Source organism: Carettochelys insculpta, chromosome 4 (genome assembly GCF_033958435.1).
Source record: "Carettochelys insculpta isolate YL-2023 chromosome 4, ASM3395843v1, whole genome shotgun sequence".
Lineage (NCBI taxonomy): Eukaryota > Metazoa > Chordata > Testudines > Carettochelyidae > Carettochelys > Carettochelys insculpta.
The window spans coordinates 22,784,373-22,809,686 of NC_134140.1; the positions used below are offsets into that span (position 1 = coordinate 22,784,373).

Consider the following 25,314-nt stretch of genomic DNA (forward strand, 5'->3'; position numbering starts at 1 on the left):
TTCAGCAGCTTGCTTACTGAGGACAAACTTTTTAAAGTGCGGTCTCTGTAATTAAGCAGATTGGGCCTGGTTTTCAGAGGAGTTGTTGACCTGCAGTATCTCTAAAAAATAATAGTTCTGGAGCTTGATGTCAAACTTCTAGGCATTCACAGTTGAAAATATTGACTCCGAGGCTTTGTCTTGAAAAGGGCTGAGCACCTTCATTATTGAATGGAAAGTGGTCATTTTCTCAAACTGTGTGACATGGTGCAGAATGCAACCCTTTGATTCTTCTGTTTTTATCTCTGTAAAATAGGATACTAGTTATCTACTTCAGAGGTGTGGAGGTACTTAAAATTAACAGGTTTTTTTTTCAAAAACTATTTTTAAAGCAGAAATGTATTACTGTCATAAATGGCAAAATAGCTCCAAATTACAACAGAACATTTATTTTGTACTCTCCAAAATAAATAAATTCTATTCTGTATCAACATACTTATTAAGCACAAGACAATTTTTAAAGGAAAAAAAAATCTGTTTTTATTTACTTTCAGGAGATATTTGACTTCATTGGATTGAATTTCTGCTTCAGAGGGCAAGATGTTAACTTGGGAAAAACATGGAGTCTGTGTCAACTGACATGGGATGCAGGGCTAAACATTTCTGTGTAGATGAACTAGAGCCCAAGCTCAAGGGCCGTTCCGCCATCATACAGTCCTATACCTGAGGCTCCAGCCCAAATGTCCAAACAGCAGTTCTACAACCTGGAGCCCGAGACTTGCGAGCCTGAGTCAGTTCTGGCTACAAAGAGACTTTTGCAGCTATGTGCATAACATACTTTTCCAGAAGGCCAAAATAAACAAAGGGGGAAGAAAATGAAACAATTTGTGGGAGGATTTCTTGCTAAGAGACTGTTGAGACTGTAAATTTTGTAGGGGCTTGGAGTATATCCATTCCTGTGCTTTGTGGAAGACTGACCTCACTGTCAGCTTGAGGAACAGCTCTCACAACAGCACTGGGGAGACCCATGGCGAAAGGTATGCGTGCTTTATGTGGATGCTGTCCAAGTGCTGTTCCAAAAAGCAGCCTTTGAAAGCCACTTGGTGAACTTTTGCCCCATCTTTCCTCTCCGCAGACTCAGCAATTTAAGGTTGTACCTCCATGTTGCTTCCCAGTCTTTTTCTGTTCTTTGTTTTTGTTCTCCTCGATGTTCTTAAGTTACTTAGCTCTATGTTATTTACTTTGAAGTGGGGAGGCTTCAAGACATATATTTATTTGTTCGTTTAGAAAAACCTCACCATTTCCTGGGCCAAACAGATTAGAAGCAAATCCTTGGCACCTTTCATGACCCTCTCTTGTGTGTTATATGTTCTAGAAATGTATCCTGTGAATGTGGATTGGCCTTGTTTTTTTTTCCCCCGTGTACTGCCTGAATACTAAAACTTGATAATAACAGCAACTTTTTTTTTTGGTTCTTTTTTGGTTCTTTTTTACACAGGGAAACATCCTGACACTAATGAATGACTGGGAATTTGTTCTGATATCTTGCTGAGGAAGTTCAGAGTAGAGTCTTACTCCCATTAACTGTGTTTCTAGACATGCTAATGCCTCATTATATGAACTTCTTAGAGAATCTGACACTCTGGGAACTCCTTAAGCAATGAGATACTACTTGCAAGAATTCTGGTGCAGTTTTCAGTATGATTTTTTAAATAGGTTTTGCAACACCAGTATTCTAGGCTTCTGCCTTTCTCTTTTTACATCATAGGTCGTGAGTGAACTCTGCTAATTTACTTATGAAATGAAGAGAGTAGTTCTATTCATTTTATTTCTGATGGATCATCAGTACTCTGCTCTTGCAGCTGAGTGTCTTTTTCTCTAAAGCACTGCTTGGAAACTTCTGGCCAAACCACAGTTTGTCTGGCTCTGGACCCCAAGGCTCAGGGCTCCCTCCATGGCATCCAGCCTACAACGTGATGGAAGGTTTTTGGAGCCATATCCAGATACTGGGTGGGCAAGAAGTGGCTCCAGGCTCCACTGCTACTCGCTGCTGTTTCCCCAGCTGGGGGGAAGGGAAGGGGAGCAACAGCAGTCTCGGGAGAACTGACTAGAGGCCAGTATTTGGCATGCTGTGACAACCTGTGAAAACCTTTTGTTATTTTGCAAAGTGGATGTAATATATCTGCCATGATATCTGTGTTGAGAGAAGGCTTGTATATATGAATCTGAGACATAGTAGAGGTTGTCAGAGTGAATTGTCCTTCCTTTTGGTGTGGTGGCAATGCATCCTAGTGGCTAGAGCATTTGGGCATGGATTTCATAGACCTGAGTCATTACCTGCCCTGTTTCCAAGCCATTTCCTGCCCTGTTCCTTAGTTTCCCAATCTGTAAAGTGAAGATAAAGATTCTGACCCCCTTTCTGAAGCATGTGGAGATCTCTGGATGAAAAACTTTGTATAATATCTAGATGGTGGTATTGTAAGAGTACTAAAAAAGTGTATTTATAGGTATCCATGTTGCTGTCAGTCATAGAGTGGCCAGCTGCTTCTTGACAAATCTCAGTAATTCTTTCTTAAAGAAAAGAATGGAAGTTGTAAAGTATGGAACTGGGTACTGTAGAAATGGGTACCTCCTGAGTTCCAATCCTGTGTCTGACATTAACTAACATCCTCAAATGCTTGGGGCAACTTTCTGCCTGTTTCCCCCATCTGTAAAATTGGGATATTAGTGCTCCTTTTGCAAGGCTGTTGAGAGGGCTGATGTTTGAGGTGCCTTGAAAATATCAAGTGCTTAAGAATTTTTCAAATGCTGAACCTGCCCATTACGAAGCATTTTAGGACTCCACGTACCTTTACATCCATTTCAAAATTTGTCCCTTCCAGTTTCTGCAGTGAAATTTAGAACATTTTTCTGGAATTTTTGCATGAACATTTCAGTTAATTTTTTTTCCCTTGTGCCTCATGACTCTCTTTATTCTATTTAATCTCTTCTTCTTGTTCCAGAATCAAAGGCTTGGCTTCTATACTGGAACATGTTTTCAGCCTTGTGTTTGGGAAATGAGTTGTGCAACTATGTTTGTTGCTCACAAGAATTGTGCTACCCGCTGTCCTCTTTCCACATATGATGAGAATGTGCCCTGGCTTGAAGAGTAATTATTGGTGGGGGCGGGAGAGAGATACTGGCACTTAAAATCTTTATTATGAAAGAGTTCTTCTTTCTGTATGTGCAATAAAAATTGAAATTAGTTTTAATTAACCCAGGCTGCAGATGATCATTGACTTGGCTTGAAATTCAGTCCTGTGACTCGAATGGCTTACTGAAGTCCAGGAACGAATTGCAGGTTGATGCAGCCAGTTCTGTAGGCTGTTTGAATGGAGCATTGTGCTGAGTGTTGCATAAGGGGCAATGTGTGTTGAGATGGTTGTCCACGTGATCCAGAATTCTCCTACTCAGCATGTAGGCAGTTTCAGTCCATTTCATTCCAATTGGCCCTTCGTGGATCGAGAAAGCAACCAGTATGGCCCTCAGCATCTGACTTCTCTTGTGAGTCAGTGTGGCTTTATGGATTAACTGCACATTAGTAGCTAGAAGCTTTTTTTTTATTATTATGTATTTATTTATTTATTGGGTCTGCCACTGACTCAAAGGCTCATGGTCCTAGAAAGGTTCAGTGACATTTGAAAGTAATCAAAAGAGTTGCATAGAAATTATTGTAAAATGGTCTTTAATATGTTCTGTAGGTTTTTTAATCAAGTTACAGAATTTTGTAGCAAAAATATACAATACCTTTCTGTGTTCTAGAGAAAGCTTTCTTAAAAGTATATTTTACAGAAAACTCGTCACTTTCCAACTAAGTCACAGGTCACACAAAGTACATCAGGGTTCAGTATGTGAGACACAAGGCATTTTGTTCACCATTGCCCACATGCAGGATTATCAGATTCCACTGGTTTCAGTCCACGTAGTTTTTTTTTTTTGTTTGTACCGGTATTACTGAAAGCAAGGTCACATGGTGTGTGCTGATTGCATATAGCATTGACTGTAAGAGTCATGCACTCCCTCTGCATCCAAACAAAGCACTGCTACTATTCAGCGGGCACATCCCACAAATTCTAAGTACATAAGCACAGTTAGCAAAACTACCCTATCCTGGGAGACTGTCTTGATTCTGACGGTTTTGTGGTCCACTGAGATAAAGAAGAGTTACTCATGCAGTCTATCGCTGACCTGAGTTCCTCAGCACAACTTCTCCCAATTTTCAGCGATGGGTTCCAAAAGTTAAAATGCATAAAATAGTTCAATTTTCAGCAGCTGCAGATGCTCTGATGAATTTAGTGGCTGATTAGCCCAATTTTAGGATTGATTTCAGTTGGAGCTAATGGGCAAATGCTGAGCGTGTTTGAAATTCCCACTTTAAGTGCCTAGCTCTTGGTACGTAGATAAGGAAGAGTTTGGGCTTAACATGTCTGCTTCGTTTTCCCCCGTCTGTAAAACAAGGATAGTAAAATCCCTTTTATTTGTCATGCTGGGGGAACGAAGGTAAGGGAATGCTAGTAAATTGAAAATGCTGTTGAAGAGGGAGGGATTTGGAGTGTGGGGATGGGGTGGAGGGCAAGGGCATGGGAGCTACTGCAGGCTGTGGGAGGGGGTTTGGGTCTGGCAGGTGGTTGGGGCTAGGCATGCCGAATGGGGAGTGGGTGGTCACCTTAAAACCCCCACAAAGAGCTCCCCATCCCTGCTGCTGCTGGTGCAGGTGCAGGCAGGAGGCTCTGCTGCCAGCCGGAACTCTGCCTTCAACTGCAAATGTCTCCTCCCACAACTCCCATTGGCAGTGGTTCCTGGCCAGTGGGCTGGGAGCCTTGGAGGCAGTGCTCAGAGCTGGAGGATGGAAGCAGCATACCTGCAGAGCTACCTGGCTGCACCTCCACCAGCAACAGAAGGGATGGGGATTTTTGAAGAAGGTTGACTACCAGTAGAGTAGGGGTAAAGGGAAGAAGGAAAGATGGATGATTTGGTGTCCGTAAGGCTTGACAGTATCCCTTTACAGAAAAAAATCTGTCGCTGTAGGCATATTTATTTATATGAATGATACAAACATACTTTTGTGGTGAAATATTTTTGCACTGTTTCTATTTTGTGCGAGCTTGCTAGGATTGTGATTTTCTGAATTGTTTATTAATAGCATGCAAAGTGAACAGATGTAAATCAAGTCAAGCTCTCCTTTCATTCCAGATGTGGGAGTGGTGGAAAATGAGAACTGGACAAATCAAGGAAGGAATTACAATGTGAAAGCACTGATTCTAGAAAACAACCCTTTACTCTTCTAAAGAGGGAAGATGGAAAAAGTGCAGCAAATATTAATTGCATATAACCTTTATGTAATGTCTTAACATTTGAAAAGTGCTTCATCCTTTCAAAGCTCTTTAGAGGAAGGAAAGTACAGTGAAAGACATTTTATCCAGCACTTTGACAACCAGCACGTTCAATAAACAGACATTTCTGATATGCACTGAAAGTGGTTTATAGTGCAGTTTGATGTGGGGCCAGCAGGGAGCTGGGGTGCGGAAGGGACTGTGGGGTGTGGTCTGGGAGGGAGTTTGGGTCTGCGAGGGGCACAGAGCAGGGTTTAGTGCGTAGGAGGGGCTCAGAATATCAGAAGGGTGCGGTGTGCTCCGTTGTTAACAGCAGCATTTCCACAGTATTGCTTTTAAACTTAGATGAATATAGTTTTTGCTTGTATGTTAACATTTCACTATGGGGCTCACAATCCAAAATGTAAAATTTCATATCAGATGGATAGCCATGTTATTCAGTATCCGCAAAAACAAGCAGAAGTCCTGTTGCACCTTATAGACTAACGGATTTTTTGGAGCATTAGCTTTCATGGGCAAAAACCCACCTCGTCAAATGCATGCTGCCACATGGATGTGACAAAGTGGGTCTTTGTTCATGAAAGCTTATGCTCCAAAAATCTGGTAGTCACTAAGGTGCCCCAGGACTTCTGGTTGTTTTTGTAAAATGTCATGTGTTTGAAGATGAGAAAATGAAGCTAATTACTGCAACTACTGTACTATGTTTTTATGATGGTTTGCAACAAATGTGAACAGACAATTAATGATAAGTTCAAACTGTGTAATATTTTTAAGATATTTTCAATTCAGGCAAACATTTTTAATATGTTTTTTTTAACCTGTCGGTGCCTCTTTAAAATTAAGCAGTGTTTCCAGTGGAACATAACTGGAAAAGAAGTTTACAAGTGTTCTGCTTCAGACTGTTTGTGAAATACATTCTCCTAATGCAAGTTAAGCATAAATGATTTTCTGGTGGCGTTGCCTGATTAAAGAAAACAGAATTAGGAGCCTTTGAAAATATTAACATCAGGGAGTTTTAGGGCTCTTGAAGACATCTTTGATTTGTCTTTCACACTAGCTGCTCTAGTGCTGGCTGAAGCCAGATGAAAATAGAAAAGTGTAAAGAACGAGTCTTATTTTTCTCCTATAGCCTTGAGCAAGAACCATGCCCTGGGAGTTATGCTAGTAGATGTTATATATAACAATATGCATATATATCAAATAAGTATCACAAGCACACATTTATTGTGTCTTTCAAACAACATACACATTTTGATGCAGTTGATTTGCTGTTGATGGCCAAAGTGGAGGAGGGGCGAATAAAATCTCAATTCAGTTTAATTCGGGGATTGCAACTGCAGATGTAATGCTGTAGCCTTTTTTTAGGGAAGGAAATGGCCCTGTCAGATTACAGGCTTTTGAACTCCCATGCTAATTGCAAGACCACTTATGTGCACAGTCTCGTAATTATCTGTAATTTTAAGGAAGACAGATGTAGTATTAGCGTCTGATTTTAGATAACAACCTTATTAATTTTCAAGTGAGCAGCAGAAGAAGCAGATGGTGAGATGAAGGCTAGTAGCTAAATGCTTGCCATTGATAGCTTTCACTTTGGTGTGATAAATTTGGCTGGTGATTGGCTAAGCCAGCAGGGTTCTGATTGCTGTGAGGAATCTAACCATCTGGGCCCTTCTGGGGCTGTTTTCAGAAGGCTGGTGCATGCTAATGTGTTTGTTGCTGAGGATGACAGGCATTGTTTGTTACAGTGCAATGGGATTGTTTTTATATAAATAGACACAGTCATAATGCTCTGAGACCAAAAGGTCCTTGGCTTCCTCAGTGAGAATCTTTGATCCACGAAAAGCAAAAGACGCGAACAAAAGAAGTCTAAACTTGTTACTGATAGAGCCACTTTAAGATGCAATAAGGCGTGGGGATTTCTGCATCTGAGATTTTGGTAGGATATTTGTCAGTATTGCCCTCTTAGTGTACTTGTGATTAAAGAAATAGGTGTTCAGTCAAAACACTTTTTTGTCAAATATTGTTGAGCAGCAAATGAACCAGCAATTTAAGATACAGGGCAGGTGGCATGCATGATTCCTGGTGAGGACCTTGTTAATCTGCAGAGAGCCTCACCAACACTGATAATAGTGTGACACAGACAAGGGTAATTGCATGCAGTCCTTGCAGTCAGAATGCAGCTGGTCATTCATTCCCGCCCGCCCCCCCGATAACTATCAGCTCAACTGACACCAGTTGGCAGCTCTGCAGACAGTTTCAGAAACAGCTAAGGATGGCACCAGCATGAAGAGTCTGTCTCCAACCCAAACAGATTGGTCAAACATGGGCCCTGAAGGTGGTGCAAATCTGACATTGTTTGTGCACTGATCATTCTGTAGGTGAAGTGAGGACTCATTCACCTGGGCCATCATTCTGACATTTTTCACAAATGCTAAATTGACTCCAGCGTTGATAATCTCAGGGAAGGCATTCAGAGTCACATTAATTTACATGAGAGTATAGCATAGTGAATGTAAGCAAGGAGGAGAATAGCACATACATACTTCTGTGTTGCAGCATCTGGATGTTTCTTTTACAGTAATGACACTTAGTTGGAGTGCTGTGGACAAAGTCAAAGTCAGCTCTGATTTCTGGGCATGTTTCCACACTGTTATGTTGTGCCACTGGAGAATAATGTGCAAAATTTGAAAGGACCAGCTGTAAGTAAGTGAGGAGCAGACACAAGTGGCAGTCCTTAATTCCGGTAGACTACGGGACGTTAAATGATGAGGTCACTGTTTCCTGACAGCTGATTGTACAGTAAACTTTTTTTTTTTTTTTTTTTAAATCTGGTATTTGAGTAACTGGAAACTTCAGATAACCAGCACAGCTCACAACTGAAGCTCTGCGCAGTGGACATTGGACGGGACCACAGAGAAGTGGCACCGAGGCTGGAATTTGTGAATTGCAGATCATGCAAGCAGTGCCCCACCCCTCGGGGCCAGCACTCTCAGTGCCTGCCCTGCATCCCTCTGTGCTGCCTGTGTGCATCCGGCAGCTCCACTGCTGTCCTGCTCCATGTCCGCCGCCCAGAGTGCTCCCCGCGCAGCACAGCAAGCTCTCGGACACCATCTTCAAGCGGCTCCATGCTGTCCACACCAACAAAGTAGGGGCAGCAGTTGAGCAGGACCCAGCGCTGGGTGGGGGGGTGAACTCTGTTTTTCTGGGGGGAGGGCACTGAGCCCCGCCTGTGCCTCACCCAAGCTGCTCTCTGTTAACCAGAATATTTGCATATCCGGCAACCTCCCAGTCCTGGGGCTACCAGATATGTAAGCGTTTACTGTATCTCTTCTGCTTCCAGTAGGGTGAACATGAGTCCAGCTGTATGTGTATTTTTTGTCCTTCTGCCCACGAGTGAAACTACCAGCTTTTAAATGTCAATACCTAAAATAACAAATAATTGATTTTCTTCAAACTGGCTTGATCTTTAGATCAGTGGAGTTGTTTGTGTGAGCAGGGTCTGGAAAAGGGTTTACAAGATCTAACCCAAAGGTTGGTTAGAGAAACACATGGAGGATCAGTTGGAGCACAATGTAAGAGCAGGGTGAATGTGGAGATCATTGTGGAAGGAAATGGATATAAGGAAGTATTTCATGGGGGCGGTGGAGAGAAGGTACTTGGCAGACAAAAAGAACAAGCAGTCCTGTAGCACCTTAAAGACTAACAATTTTATTTGTTAGGTAATGAGCTTTTGTGGGTGAGACCCATTTTATCTAATGAAGTGCATCTTATCCATGAAACCTCATTATCTAATAAATAAAATTGTTAGTCTTTAAGGAGCTACAGGAATGCTTGGGTTTTTTTGTTTTTTTTTTGAAGCTACATACTATCATGGCTACCTACCCCTCTGAGACTATTTGGCAGAGAAGAGTTTGCCATACATATGGGTACAGCATGACAGAATGCAGGGAGCTTAGAGAATAGTAAGGCAAAGGAAATTGATAGTATGTAGGGAGTGGAAGGGTAATGATGGAATGAAAACAGTGAGGTTAGATTTTACATTTGATTTTCTAAAGGACATGGTGGTGCTTGAAATTGATATTGTTGGAGACAAGAACCTAATGAACAGATTCCTATGGGGAGGAGAGGTGGATGCAGTAATAGGAGAGGAGGATGGTTTTACCATTAGCTTCTTGTGTTTTCATGTTAGCATTTAGATAAATTTGATTTAATTTTTCATTCTTGATGCTCAGTTTAAAATCATATTTATATATTGGATCAGATTCTCATGTGGTATCAGTTAGTGCCATTGAACTGGGGAGATCTACACCAGATGAGATTCTAGAACATCCCATTTAATTAACAGTTGTTATCACAAGAAGGCACGCTTTTCATGCAGTGCTGGGGAGTATTTGTTCACTTTGAATCTGACTATATAATCTGTAAATGTAACTTAGTAGGGTTTTGGACTTTGGTTAGGTTATTTTTTGTTGTCTGTCTCCTCTCCCCCGCCCCCACCATCTCCCCTGGTCCATTGTCCAAGAAGGTTGCAGTATTTTGGGAAAAAAATTCAAAGATTTGTAAGATTGTGCATTTTTTTAGTTAACGCTTCCCTTTGGAAACCAGTACCCTTCAAGAACTTTCTTACAACCAAAAGCTAAAGCTTCATTCAACTTTGGTGAATTAAAGCTTAATTTGTTCAAGCACTATAGCAACACATATTTATGCTTCTTAAGGGTTTCAGGTTCCACCCAGAAGTAAAACATTGTAAAGATGACTAATTAAAGCAATATAGAATTTAAATGATTTTTTCAAGCTCTATATCTTAATTTGTGATAAACATAGAAGCCTGATTGCATAGATCTTCAGCCAGTGACCAGATGTTATAATAAAGAAATATAATAAAAATCTAACAGACAGAAAAATCATGTGCATGTTTCTGCTGAAGTTCTGTATCCGACCATATTGCAGATGAAATTGCAGCTGTTGTCCATTAAATTCTCTCTGAAAATAGCTGCTGGCATGCTCTAGCCTGCCTTCAGGGCACGGTAGAGAATCGAGTTGAAAAGCAGGTTCGGAATATGGCTCATATTTCCCTTACATGCATGTAATATGCCACAAAATGCTGAAGTCGCTTTTTTTTGGAAATCTAACTTCTCTGTAACACTATTTACTGCCTTGATAGAGCTGAGCATAGGAATTACTGTGACCTTTCACGTATTTTTGGACAACTGATTCTCCCTTACAAGCTTCTGGATTGTCTGTGTTGGCCCTCCTGTCTCAGCACAGAAGTAAATGTGCTAGAGAGCGCAGTTGTTCCAATTAAGACGAGATATTTGCTGTTTAGGAGTTTTGGGGCGCCTATATAAATAGTACTTGTGTGTACATCAGTGGTGGGCAGTGTGGCCCATCAAGGTTCTATGTGTGACCCACAAGACAGCTTACTGTTGCCCACATGTAGGGCTGTCAGATTCTTCTGGTTTTTGTCCATGTAATATCTTTCCTACTTGTGTTACTGAAGTGATGTGCATTTAAAGCAAATGCATGTGAAGTGAGGTGTATGCTGATTGCACACACATTGACTGTAAGAGCTGTGCACTCCCTCTGCATCCAATCAAAATGCTGCTGTTTTTCAGTCAGCACACCCCGCAAATTCTGTGTATCCAATCACAGTTAGCAAATCAGCCCTGTCTTGGGGACTGTCTGAGTTCTGACAGTCTCACAGCTCACTTAGTTGGAGGGCAACTAATGCAACCTGCTCACTAGCCCATGTTGCCCATTGCTGGCCTGCGTCCATTCATTTGGCTATTTTGTCATATGCAAGAATATGTATGTGAGTCTCTCCTTGTTTTTATTAAAGCCCTTTAAGTTTACTGGATTAAAATATTTGTAACTGACTTCAGATGAGACAGGATATCAAAACTCCCATGAACTTCAAGTGGTGCTGGATTGTGGCTTATGAGGGGCCCTCCTTTTCTTAATATGCATTTTCAAAACTATCATTTGTCCTGTTTCTATAAGAAATTTCAAAATACACTATAGGCCTCCCTTGGTTTGTTCCCTGGCCCTGCCTGCTGCTCCTGAGCAACTTAAAAAAGGCCCGTCAGACTCCCCACCCCCCCATCACCACCACCAGTATGGTGGGGCTAACGCAGTTTCCTGTTTTGATCTCGCTCTGCATGTGGCTGCTGCCATGGCATGTTTCTGTGGCCTCTCGGTGGGGTGTTTGTGTGTGTCCGTCTCAGCACACTGCCTCCAACTGAAGTGTCCCTGTGCCTCCTTACCCTCCCGTTCCTTCTTGGAGCAGCTGACAGATGGGGTGTGGATCACTTACAGGAGCCACCCTGTGAAGCACCGTACCCCTCCCCCACCATCCCCTGCCCCGATCCCTTCTCCAGCCCAGAACATGCACCCAAACTCTCCCAGAGTCTGCACCTCAAACCCTCTCCTGCACCCAAACTTTCTCGTAGAACCTGACCCTTCCTCCCTTTCCCCACTCAAACTCCCTCCCAGAGCCTTAGGCAGATGGGAACAGAAGGGACTTGGAAAAATTCTACAAATCTGCCACCTCTGTCCTGTGGGACAAGTCTCTCTCAAGAGGCCCCCTCCAAATATGTGAGCTGGGTGTTGAAGGAACTCTGCGTAGTGAAGTGTGTGGGCTTGGGGGACTGCACAGGGAGCAGTTTTTCCAAAGAGTGTAGGAAGAGAGTATTCTGTAGCCTTGTGTTTCTGCCTCCAGTCTGTATTGAGCATGGCAATGGCAGGGGTTCTTGCATGCAGTAATGCCTGATTTCCCAGAATCCTGTACCCTACCTTAGTCAGTGGAATTACAGCTGCTCCGGTGCCAGGAGACAGTGTGTGTGCATTGGGTTACACCAGTGCATATAGAACCCTTCCGTGTAGTAGCACCTAGACCATTTCACAGAAGACGATTGAGTGTCCTCTACAACCTGAGCTGAGGGGTAGCTGGGTTTTAGCTCAAACTGTAGAAGTGCCTGCATGAAGCTCCAGAAGTGCCAGGTTTGTGTCTGCCTGCAGGCAGTTACACCAGCTACTGGTGCTACATCTGGAATATGCCTGGATGCTGGAACTGCTGCAGAACTCAGTGGCTCACTTGTTAAGTTGTAAGTATTTTTTTTTCTGTGAGCCATTAAACCAATTCTCTGTGATTTGTATTAGTTGTCTTCTTTTCACAGTTGATTTTGAGGTGGTGGTGTTTGATCAGTAAAACAATAAGTGCCCTGGTTCGTACTATCTAAAAAACCCAGAATTAGTGGAAAATTTTGAATTCAAACTTTCATCTCTGAATTCCCCATCTGTAAAATGGGGATAATAGTACCTCCGATTTTACAGAAGGGTATATTACTAATATTTATGAAGCATTCACTTACTTCAGTGATGAATGTCACAGAGAAACACAGAGGAAAGTTAATTCTGTTTCAGAGCAGGATTTGAATAATATGGAGGAGATGGGGTCTGGGCTGCACTCTATGAGAAGAAAACAAAATATTGAATATCTGTCAGCTTCTTAATTAAGCACCATCATCTTGTAACCTGTGTGTGGCAGGTTCCTGTGGAAAATGAAGTATGTGTTTATATAAAGTATGGAGTTCATGCATTTAAAGACTGTGCTGTACCACTGTGGAAATGAGCAAGTGGGTCAAATTAGGATTGCACAGGTAATCTTAAATTAAGACGTTTCTCAATTTTTGAATGTTTAGCTTTGCAATCTTTTGTACCATTCTTTTATGTGTCATGTTGCTATAGTTTGAGACGTTTCTGTCTTGGAGGACTTGGTGAAATCCCTTGAGGATTCATGTATTTTTTAAAAGGCTCTGCTTTGAACTTCTGCAACACTGAGCGCTATAATTGACTGCCCAGATAAGATTTGGTAAGTATCAGAGAAGATAGAAATCTGGAGATAGAAAAGATCTATGCATTTAATCAGTCTTTCGAGTTAAGCTTTTTTTTTTCTTTTTCTCCTTTGTATTTTCCAGAGCTTTGTCCATTCTTGAGACAAGCTGTGTTTTAGATTCTGAAGTCCTCACTGTTGGTTGGTTGTTTTTGTTTGTTTGTTTCACCCTTTCTTGTTCAAAAGTGGGTGAAAGGACTTTGGGATACAAGCGCACATAATCAGGTTTTATCATCTTATTCCCTCTTTTTAATTTGGTAACAAGCTAGACAAATATTGAGAGCAGCTTTAATTTCAAATTCACATAATGCAAAACATTCCTAGTTTGCATGGAAGATATTCTAGTTGAGATATACAAGATCATGAATGTCCAAGAGGTTTTAAGTTTTAGCTACTGGAAACTGAGGTTTTATTACAAGAATTAGACTGCTTAGTACAAAAATGGAACTATTACACTTAAAAATCCTATGGTTGTCTTCTGTGTATGTCTCCACTGTTACATTAGTTTGGCTATGTGTACATTAGCCCTCACTTTTGGAAAGAGGGATGCTAATGAGACACTTTGGCAGATGCTAATGAGACACTTCCGTGAATATGAAGAATTCTGGCCGCGGTGATTCGAAAGTGACACTTTGGAATTGTGCGCCGCCCATGTAGACGGGGGCCTTTCGAAAGGACCCTATGGAATAAGGGGCTTTCAAAGACTGGGGGGGGGGTCCTTTCGAAAGGCCCCCATCTACAAAGGTGACATGCAAGTTGAAAGTGGCACTTTTGAATCTCTGAGGCTGGCATTATGCTGATGAGGTGCTGCATATTCATGGCAGTGCCTCATTAACATCCCCCTTTGAAAAGGTGGGGGCTAGTGTAGACATAACCTTGTGTTTCGATTGAATTAGTTAATTCACATTTTGACATATTTGCCCTTTGAGTAATGTGTTTTAAAGAGACCATGACCTAAAATTATGTAAGCAGGCAGTCCTCGGGCAGGGTCCACATGAGCTTGGGGCTGTATTGTCTGCTTTAATTCATTTTTATTTAGCGTGCAGTATCCATACCCTAGGGTCTCTGTCCTGTCTCCGGCCACCATCTGCTACTGAAAACTGGAGTCTGGTGCAGAACTTTTCTTCTATTACACAATTTCTATCATTCTTTTGTAGCACATGAGACTTGCTTGCCTTTCATTTGTGATACTGCAGCTGTTTGCAGGTACCGTAGTGGTGGCTTATGTTCTGAGGTTTGATGCAATGCAGGAGTTGAGAGAGCTATGAAGCAAGACTTAGGATATCATGGTGGCAAGATGATGTGAACCAAAATAAACTGAGATGCTGCAATGTAAGAAACTCAGATTGCTTTGTTGGTAAGACTAATGGAAAGGAAAGTGAAACAACATTCCTACAATAAACTGAAATATAAGTAGAGCTCTGCAAATCCGCAGATATCTGCTTTATATCCACAGGTATCTGCATCCACATGGCTCACTTTTTGCAGGTACAAATGCAGATGCGGATATAAAAGTTTTTATCCATACAGGACTTTAAACATAAGCAAGACCTGAGCTTTCTATGTAGCTTGGAATGCAGGAGGTAAGAGCCATGTGTCTGTCCGTTTCAGAGTATATATGTAGACAGGAAAACCCCCTTTTTTTTTTTGCTTGAAAAATATATTTTTAAAGGAAAGCATCATAAGCTGATGTAGATTATGTTTTACATTTCTGCACATAGTAACTGACACTGCTTATTTGTGCAACACGTTGTTCTAGTTCCCTTAATTTTATATAATTAATACTATGTTAAATAAATAATTGATTATAGTATTAATCATTAGCTCTTTGATTTTTCTGATTCTGTGAACTTGTTTAAAAGTAGACTTTCCTCTTTAAAATCTGTGGCAGCAGGTAAAATGCTGAACTATAGGTTAAAAAAACAAAAAGAAAAAAGACTCATATCCATCTGCCATGTGCTGATGGATTAGACTCCTGAGTCTGTCAATCAAACAGCAGCAGTAGATGAGTGAGCAACTTGTTTCTTGCCAAAACCTTCCTTATCTGCTTTTCCACCTCTTGTTTTGTCGCCTTGATGCTTTTACTGCAGCAGTGGGAGTATTGATTATGTATTTGGAAACCTATTTTTGTACAAGCTAGTGCCTTGAATGCTGAAGTGGAAAAAATAAAGGAGGAGGAATACATGCAGGTTGTAACTATCATGATCCTCTGGTGCTCATTAAGGTTTACCATAAATATGTATGAGGCAGGAGTGTTTAATGTCTGTGTCTTTTGTCTCTTCTGCTTTTCATGCTGTTTGGAAAGTTGGTGACAATTATGGTATGGGGTTTGAAATAAAGGATTGTCATTAAATTTTCTGGCAGATCTCACCTATATTATTCAGTGACTAGAGTAACCTGCTGAGGGACCCTTCTCCATGTTTCACTTCGTCCTTGGGATGATTTTAGGAACATTGCCATACTCCGTTAGACCAGTGGTCCATCAAGTCCAGTATTCTGTCTCTGACCGTGGCTGGTGCCAGATGCATGAACAAAACATGACAATTATCAAGAGATTTCAATCCACAGTCCTCTAGTCCCAGCTTCTAGCCATGAGAGTTTTAGGGGCTCCCAGAGCATCTGCTTGTGTCTCTCACCATCTTGGCTAATAGCCATTGATGAACCTCCCTGAACTTAATCAAATTTAATTTTGAACCAAGCTGATTTTTTTAGCCTTCACAACATCCAGTGGTATTGAATTCTGCAGGTTGACTCCGTTTGTGTGAACAGCTTCCTTTTGTTCATTTTAAAGCTGCTGCCTATTAATGTGCTTGAGTGAACCAGGTTCTTGATTTATGTGAAGGGATGAATAATGCTTCCTTATTCCCTTCCTGTGCACCATTGATGATAGATGATATGCTATTCTCCCCTTTAGTTTTCTCTTCTGTTAAGATGTACAGTTCCAAGTCTTTTTGTTCACTCCTAATATGGAAGTTGTTTCATAATTCTAACAATCTTTGTTGCCTTTTCCATGCTTTTTCCAGCTCTGATAAATCTTTGAGATGGGACATCCACAGCTGTATGCACATGTGTACCATGGATTTTATAGTGGCATTGTAAATTTTTTTGTCTTATTATAGATCCCTTTCTTAATGGTTCATCAAAATTAATTTATTTGTCTGCCACTGCACATTAGGCAATGTGTTTTTTCAGACAGCTAGCTATCTATTATGACTCCAATGTCTCTTTCTTGGATGGTAACAGCTAATTTAGACCCTATCATTTTGTATGTTAGATTTATGTTTTCCAATGTGCATTACTTTGCGGTTATCAACAGTGAGTTTCATCTGCCATTTTGTTATCCATTCGCCAAGTTTTGCAAGATCCTTTAGTAATTCTTTGCAGTCATCTTTAGACTTAACCAACTCGAACAATTTTGTATCATCTGTAAACTTTGCCACTTCATATTTACTACTTTTTCCTTATTATTATGAATATGTTGAACAGTACTGGTCCCAGTACTGATTCTTGAGGGACTTCACTGTTTACCTCTCTCCATTGTAAAAACTGACCATTTATTCCTACACTTTTTCTATCTTGTATCCTATCATGAAATGATCTTCTGTCTTATTCTGTGACAGCTTAGCATATTCTGAATTTCAGAAAGACTTGGATAAGATTCCTCAACCAAGCTATTATGCAATCTGTCTGCTGGATCATACTAGTTGACGTGGTCAGAGCATTCTAAAAGATTAGTGAGGAATGATTTCCCATTACCAAAGCTGTGTTGATTTGTCGTCAGTTTACCATGTTCATCTGTGTATCAGATAATTCTATTCTTTGCAATTATCTGAATTCTTTCATCCTTAAGGCTTCATCCTTTACTTATGGCTTACTTCCTTTCTCATTTTATGTTATAACATTAAAGAGCCCATAGTTGAGGAAGTGGCCAGAGGACTCCTGGTTGGTGGCTTTTGTTTGTGCACTTCAGTAGGTTTTGTGAGGTTTCTGTATTAGAATAGCTGAAATAGATCAGAGCACATCAGACTCATACCCCTAAAATAATGTGTGGCATGGAAATTTGTGTTAATGTCCTGGGTACATGAAGCAGGAGTTAGTTATCTCACCATTGTTGCTGGACACCGCCCCTCCCTCCCCAATTTCCTGCTTTGTAAAGGGCATGGGTCTGCACCTTGTGGCTCCGGAGCCACATACAGCTCTTTAAGGATTTCTTTGTGGCTCTCAATGCTATAATTGCAAAGTTTTAAAAAATAGTTCTGATTATTTTCAATAAATAGTGAACGTCTAAATGCTCCAAAATTAACAGCTCGTATCTAAAAAGCAAAACATATGTGATCCCAAAATGTTGGCTAAATCCCCCTTTAATAAGCACAGTGCATTGTAAGATATGGTATTATATCTGTGTTTTGATTGTGTTGCTAATGAAGTCTTGCTTTTTAGAGGGAGAAGGAAACTTGCGGCATTCTGCTGTGAAGGGTAACACACATTTTAAAAAAGAACTGAAATTAAACATGAAATAAAATTGGCATGATTAAAGTGGGCTTGGAATGGCTTCAAAAAAGAGGAAAATTAAAGATGAAAACAGAGAATTTCAAACTGAATGGACCACAGCGTTTGCATTTATATTACTTTAGTCTAGGCTCCCTTTATGTCTAATTTGTAATGAGAAATTTGCCAACAACAAACAATGCAACCTCAAGAAAATATGTAAAAAGTTTGTGAACATCCTGCAGTAAACATGTATCGCATTACAAATCATGGTGTGCATTCTTCTTAAAATAGGGGTTACAAAAAGTATGGTTTGACATTGTTTATTAAGGACCACCTTGTATTCACATGCCTTGCAGCTCTTGAATTATAATAATAATTTTTTTTTAAATAGATTGGAAAAAAATAACTCTTCTTAGTATTTTGGTTGCCGACTCCTGCTAAAGGGCTAGTGTCCAAATAGCCAATGAATTGGGAAGCTGAAGTTGAGGGATTGGAAAAGCAGCTGCCTCTTGTCCATCTGTAGCTGTGCGGAAAGCCCTTTTTGCTCCGAGAAACAAGTTGCTGTCAAACCAGACTTTGTGAGGTCCACTATACAATTAACAGCATCCTGATTATATTACATTTCATTCCACTCTCCTCTGACGGTGGTGAAAATGTGTCTGTGTCTACACTACAAGATAAATTCCGATGTCTTAATATCAATTTTGTAATTCTGAAATTCATAAATTCAATTTTGACTATCGTCACCTCCCCACGTGCTCCTCACAAAGTCAACTTACTGCTGCCACACTTAGTTGGCAAACATCAACTGTTGCAGTATTGCATTATGGGAATCTATCCTATAGTTCCCTCATCCCCGTAGCATTCTGGGTATGCTTTTGAGTCTTTGACATGATCTTACCCCACTGCATTTTTTTCATTCCCCTCCCGTGGTAAGCAAACATCCATTTTTCCTGTTGGAAGGAAGGAAAAGTAGGTCATCCACAGAGATGGCCAAAAAAACTTCAGAGAAATCTCTTCTGTAGCTGAATTCTCACCTGGCCATCCACTGAGTGTCTGCCCCCTCCCATCATTGTATCCAATTCCTGAAAATAATACAGGGACCCTGAAAAGCTTGCACATTGAGTTAAGACACGTCAAAATAGACCTCTCTTGGCTTGGCCATTGACCCTCATATGCCGCACTATTGCATTTAGTAAGGGACATCAGTGTGAGACTAAAGAGGCTTGGACTTCACAATGGAAGTAAGTCTATTCTAGCTACTCAAATGCCGTTGCTAGAATTGCGTATCTGAAATCTATTTAGTTTCTTAGTGTAGACTTATCGTTCGTTCCACTCCCATAAGATGCAGGTGTGTGTAACCCTTCTAGATAAAGGGATTGTCTTTTGGTTAGAGCATTGGAACAGAACTCAAGATTTACATTTATTTTCTGTCTTATCTGGAATTTCTGTGTAACGTTGGGCAAATCATGTAATTCCCTCCCCACAATTCTACAGTGGGTAAGTGCCTTTTTATTTTAAAAAAGAGTTGTCAGGATATATTGTTTTAATTATTGCTGTGAATTACAGCAAAGTTAAAAACTGTCTGTGGAATTCATCCAGCAACAAAAGAAAATCAGTTTCCCCAGAACAACCCCAAAAGTACTTTGTTCTTTTTTACTCCCAAATATTTTTGTGACTTTGTGTCCAGAGTGTAAAATGAGGGCAACAGCACTTCCCTTCTTTTTCCCACCTCTGACCATTGTATCTGTTTTATGTATTTAGATTGTAAGCTCTTTGGTCACAGAAACAATGTCCATTTGCCTGGCTGCTATGAACAGGATGCCTTCCTGTTAGAAGGATGGTGACACAGTTTTCAGTTATTATAGATTTTCTTCCCGTTTGTGTGTGTTGGGGGGTGAGGGAGAGAAGAGGAGAGAGAATTGTTCCTAATGCGAAATATGTCGTTACTGCCTGTTGTCATGCATTTCTGTAGAGGACTGTTGTCACTTATGGAAGCAGCCGTGGAAGGAACTTTCCCACCAGCTGGAGGTTAAAATGGGTGTACAACAGATTATGTAAAATACAGGCCGAGCTTCATGCACTCCTTATAGATTTCTCCATCTCCCCCTATTTTTTTAAAACACTCTCATGCATAGATCATGGTTAAATGGCTGTGATGATGAGCTCATTTCAATAGAAATGGGATTAGTACCATGCTTGCCTGTCTTAATTCATACACTGATCTTGCTGATAAACTAGTTCTTCCAGACAATGACCCTGTGCTCCTTTTTTTAGGATAAAGATTGATTTAAAATTCAGGTGGTGGATTGGTAGGACTTGGTTCCTGTGTGTTGCAGATTTTTGCAGATGCTGAGCCTGAACCAGGGTTTCTCCAAAAAAAAAGAAGAAGAAATTGGTGGACTCTGTATAGCCAACAAAACAAAGCAATGGATCATCAGATCGTGGGTCTGTCCCACGAAAGCTCATCACTGAATAAAATATTTTGTTAGTCTTTAAAGTGCTGCATTTCTGCTCCTTTGTTTTGTTGGAGTACAGACTAACACGGCTACCTGTCTGTTACTATTCTGTATAGCCGCTAATTCTTGCTGGTGGCTGCCTTGACAAATTTTTCTAAAATACTTAATATTTTTTTTGGCCACACTTAGTAATAAAAAAAGTTAAAGTTGTCTCTATTCATTACTGAACCTAAACAGAATAGAAACACCAGTTATGTTTTGGATATTCTTGACTTCTTTTAGTTGGTTTATTTTTAATGATTTACTAGCTACATTTGAGCAAAATAGGTTTGGGAAATTAAAAATGAATATTTAAACATTCCAGCATCTTAAATAATGAGGTTTTGAAATAGTTTCAGAGGACAGAAATTTTGAGCTTTCATACCGTTCCAAACCTTTTCCAGCATGGAAAAGAAATAAATATGAATTTAATCTGCCTATCATTAAACATCCATAGTCATCTTAAAATAACTAGACTAGTTTTCTTCAAGCTTTATTTGTTCCTTAATGCCCATTGACATACCTCTAAACCTAGAGTGAACAAAAACAATCTGTATTTTCTTGTAATGAGTTCATTGTTGTCTTTTTGTTCCTGGTTTGTAGATCATGTAGACTTTATGGCATATCAGAAATCATTGACTGTTTAGAGATTAGTGCACATAAATGTAGATCTGGAATAGTTGTATCATTCTGTTGTTTCAGTGCATGTTGATTTTAGCGTTGGTTTGTAACAAAAAATTCCAGCACTATGTAATTGTCTTTCTCTGTTGATTTTGACTTTCTTTCTGCCCCACCACTCTCACATACATGGCTTGTAAATATAGGTTTTTACATGCCATCATTTGAAAAAGTAAAAAAAAAAAATGTTGAATGCCAAAGCTGGAAACCCTTTAGGGGCATCACTGTTTTTGATGTGTGTATGGCAAGTGCAACTGCACATTGAGGATCTATCATTCTGATGACACATCCATTTGTCATTCAGTAAAAATGGAATCGAATTTTACTAGTCAGTCTAGCTGAAATTTGCTTGGTAGTGTGATTCGCACCTTTTTCTTCCACCTTGCCTTTCATCAGTTGTCGTTTACAAGTAGCTCCACTGGCAATGGACCCATATAAACTGGCCCATTTTGAGATATTATTTTTATTACCATGAGGGCTCAGAGTATGCGAGAGTTCCGTTCCACACACCCTCGCATAACCCAGATTTCGCGTAAGTGGCAGTCAGGCTTTTTCCCTGACAGAACAGATGTTCTGCAGCTGGGGAAACAGCCGAAAGGTAAGTCCTAGGGTGTGGGGGAGCAGTTGGGGAGGGTTAAGCCTGGCGGTGGGTTGGGGCCATTGGAGGTGGGTTGGAGGGATAAGGCTGGGGTGGGTTAGGGCTGCAGAGGGGAGAGGGGTGGAGTTAAGCTGGAGCTGTGTGCGGGGTGGTGAGTCAGAGCCCTTCTCGGGCGGTGAGCCAGGATGCGGCAGGAGGTGAAACCGGAGCCATAGCCAGGCACAGGTGGTGAGATGGCAGGGGGGTGAACTGGGGGTGGAGGGGTTTGAATTGGAGCCACGCATGGGAGTTTAAACCGGGGCAGGAGTATGGAAATGGGGCCTCATGCAAGGGGTTCGAATTGGAGCCACACGGGGGTGGGGTTTAAACTGGGGCGGGGAGTGGAGGGTGAACCAGAGCCACAGCTGGGTGTGGCAGGTGAGCCAGAGCCGTGCGTGGGCGGTGAGCTGGCAGGGAGTGTTGAACGGGGACCAGGAAGGTTGAGTCGGAGGTTTGCCTGAGGTCTGGTGGCAGAGGCAGAGGTAGGGGGTGAGGAGGAGTTAAGCGTGGGTGGTGAGCGGAGCTGGTTGGGGGGCTGAGCCTGGACCGTTCAGAGCCAGTGGGGTTGAGCCAGGGTGGGGGGAGTGAGTTAAGCTCAACTGGAAATTGCGCTACAGGGTTTACTATAGGAATTAGGGTCAGTCGTATAAGAGCGGGGTCACATACTCTGAGTTCGCATAGTCTGAGACCTTGCTGTACTTATTCTATGGTGATGGAATATATCCAAGGATGTTCTTTCACTGTGGGAGTATGCTTTCTTCGGGGACTTGCATCACTCTTCTATTTTTTGGTCTCATTTCAGAAGTCCTATTAGTGTACCATTTGTCATATGTGGGTTGGCAGAATTTTATAAAGTTACATTAACTGAAATATTAGAATATTTCACAGTCATTTTCCCCTCTTCTGAGTTCATATTTATGATCCCAGTGTTTGCAGCACCTTCATGTTACTGGAAAATGTTCAAACCAGCTTTGGTTTCCTTTATCACTATTTGGAAGAGTCTACAGTTGAAAAGTCACTTGATACAGAAAATATGTCACCTTAAAAGGACATTTTAAAGATTTCCTCTGAACACTTGTTATGTTTCAGTTGGAAAAAAATACAAATTCCACCATTCTGACTTGGTTTCATTTTACATACCCTTTTCAAAAGTGCAAATGATTACATAATGTAAATGGAACTGGAAATGATGTAGTTGTCTTAAAACAGACATTTCAAATTTCTGAAAGGGTGACAAAAAGCAGTAAGTTGACCAACAACCAAATAAACCAGGGGTGGCCAAGCATTTAGGGTCTCAGATCCACAGATAGAGGTAAAGAGCCATGTGTTATATACACTCATCCCGTGCTATAAGAGCACAATTGGTTCCCAACTTTGTGCTCGTAAGTGAAAACTCGTAAGAGGGACATTAAATTACCATTAAAAAACATGTAAAAGTGTCTGATTGGTTTCTAATACTCCAAACTCAGCCAAGCAGTGGCAGCAGGTGGCACTTCTTTGGAGAGGTAAGTGAACTTTGGGTTGAGAGTGGGGCTGGAGCGGGTTAAAGGCTGGGGGCAGTTTGGGGCCAAGAGTGGGAGGGAGGGTTAAAACCTGCAGATCGCTCCAGTTCAGGAGGTGGTGGTTTGTTCTTCCTGTCTGCAGTAGAGGGTGGAGGGTGAAGCAGGCAAGGAGGTTTGGAAGGGGATTGGGTGGGTGTTGGGAGAGGGCTGGGGGGGCAGGGGGTTGTGTGGGGAGCTGTGGGCTGGAGGAATGTTGGGACCGAGCGGGCAGGGGGATGCACAGGGAGTTGCTGCAGGAGGAGTGTTGGGATCGGGCTGGGCGGGACTGAGGATCTCCACGCACCCTGGCCAGGAACCCTGCAGCGGGCTCAGCTCCAGCTGCGGGGCTGCAGGTCAGTCCGCGCCCCGGCCAGGGACCCCGCATCAGGCTCAGCTCCAGCTGCGAGGCTGCGGGTCAGCCCGCCCCCTGGCCAGGGACCTCATGGCGGGCTCAGATGAGGGGGGGAAGCTCACTTGGATAGTGAACCGTGGTAAGTATATGCATCCCTTGTTTTAGCGAGTACTCATAAGTAGAGTCCTCATTAAACGAGGGATGAGTGTATTTATTTTTATCTATCCAATCTATTGATAGAATATATATGGAGCTAGATTGATAGATAAAAATAAATATATAACACATGGCTCAATGCCATCCCCCTCACCTCCTCCAGACCCAGGTGCCCCCAGCTCGCCGTTCTACCACAGTGCCCCTCCCCCAGAGGAGACACCCTCAGTCCCATGCTCAAACTTGATGCTGGCAATTCACTGGAGCCTCTGCTGCTGTCAAGCACTGGGGCACGTGCGCAGAGCAATGGACAGTATTACTGGCACACGGCTCTGAGGAGGAGCCCCATTTCATTGCACAAAAAGCTATGAGAGCCACAGGTTGACCACCCTTGAAATAAATCATAAGCTAATTTTGTCAGAGGTTTGGGCAAATATTTTATTATTTTTTCTATACTTTTTAGGTGTCTTCTGAAAACTATAGTGGAACATGCATCTTGAAAGTATGCACAATTAACTTAAAAGTAACTGTACCATTCTGCTAAGGTAGAAAAATGTGAGGCAGGAGAAAATGTGGGTGGGGTAGATAAGTGTCTTTAAGCAGACGAATAGTGCCTTTCAGAAGGGGTTTGCAGCATTTTGCAACCTTAACTCTTTGTTTATGTTTGATTTCTGTGCCCATTATAAGACTACTCCTCTGGCTCATTGCTCTTTCAGAACCATGCTATTTGAACACTGAGAGTAAACATAAAGCTTGGTTGCTGCATGAAACTCTTTCTCTGTGTGCTCACTTCACAAGCCAGAATTCTGGATAGACTTCCTAATTTTTTAGCTTCTGGGCTTAGATGGGATTGATGTTTCTCACTATAGGAAACCAACATGCTTTCTTTCCCCTGTCAGTCTAGCTGCAGTATATCACCTGCATGCATTGAAGTCAGTGGTATAACCTGAATGCAGTAGGGGAAGGAATGGGCCCACAGCATATTGTAGCTCTCTGATTAATATTCTTCTCAGAGGTAGTAGGAATGTAAAATCCTGTTTAATTATTTAACCATTTCACCAATTAAATGGGGAGGGTGGCAGGCCCCTGCTGTGGATAGGGGATGCTCTGGCTGGGCTAGAGCTCCCCTGCCTGCTCTGCTTCCAGGTCAGGCCCGCCACAGGCAAGGCCTGCCACAACCAAGCTGGAGCATGGCCTTGCTGTGGTGTGGGAGGGGGCTGCTCCAGATCCCACCAGTTAATATGATAAGCCTCATTTGTTTCAGGTGAGGTGTACTGGTTAACCATTAACAGTCAATAAGGAAACAGTGCTAGTTAAAGCACTACTCTGTCTGCATCTAACAGAAGCAGGAATGATGTACCCAGACCTGGAAGCATTTAAGCTTCTAGGCTTTTTCCCTCAAGACACAGTTGGGTTAGAGGGAATGAGAGGTGTTGCCATGAATTCTGTTGGATACCCTACCTCCAAGTGGGTAGAAAAAATGGAAGTAATGTCCCTGCCTTCCCTCTTCCTTGCCATGTAACACAGGCCTAAGGTTGGAGTTGAGGTCAAGGGGAGAAAAGGGTTTGCTTAGAGCCTTCTTGAGTTGAAGGGCAGAGGATAAAAGGATATCCCCATTCTTCCAAAATCTGTGGGGAAATTAAAGAGAGTCTCTCCGGGAGAGGATGGGCAGAAGCAACCGTTTTCTCCATCTGCTCCCTTTGCTAGAATGACCATTGCCTG

At 41.7% G+C, this 25,314-nt stretch overlaps 1 protein-coding gene across 3 annotated transcripts in view; it reads left to right on the forward strand.

The window, feature by feature from the left end:
* AFAP1 (actin filament associated protein 1) overlaps positions 1-25,314 on the forward strand; it is a 196,308-nt gene that overhangs the window by 41,063 nt on the left and 129,931 nt on the right. For 2 of the 3 annotated variants that reach the window (XM_074992439.1, XM_074992437.1), the window contains exon 2: positions 534-1,016. The exons of the other annotated variant lie outside the window; for it this stretch is intronic. In XM_074992439.1, coding sequence (XP_074848540.1) covers positions 1,007-1,016 — 10 coding nt within the window. In that variant the 5' untranslated portion in view covers positions 534-1,006. The remainder of the gene's footprint in view (positions 1-533; positions 1,017-25,314) is intronic. 3 annotated transcript variants of the gene reach the window in all.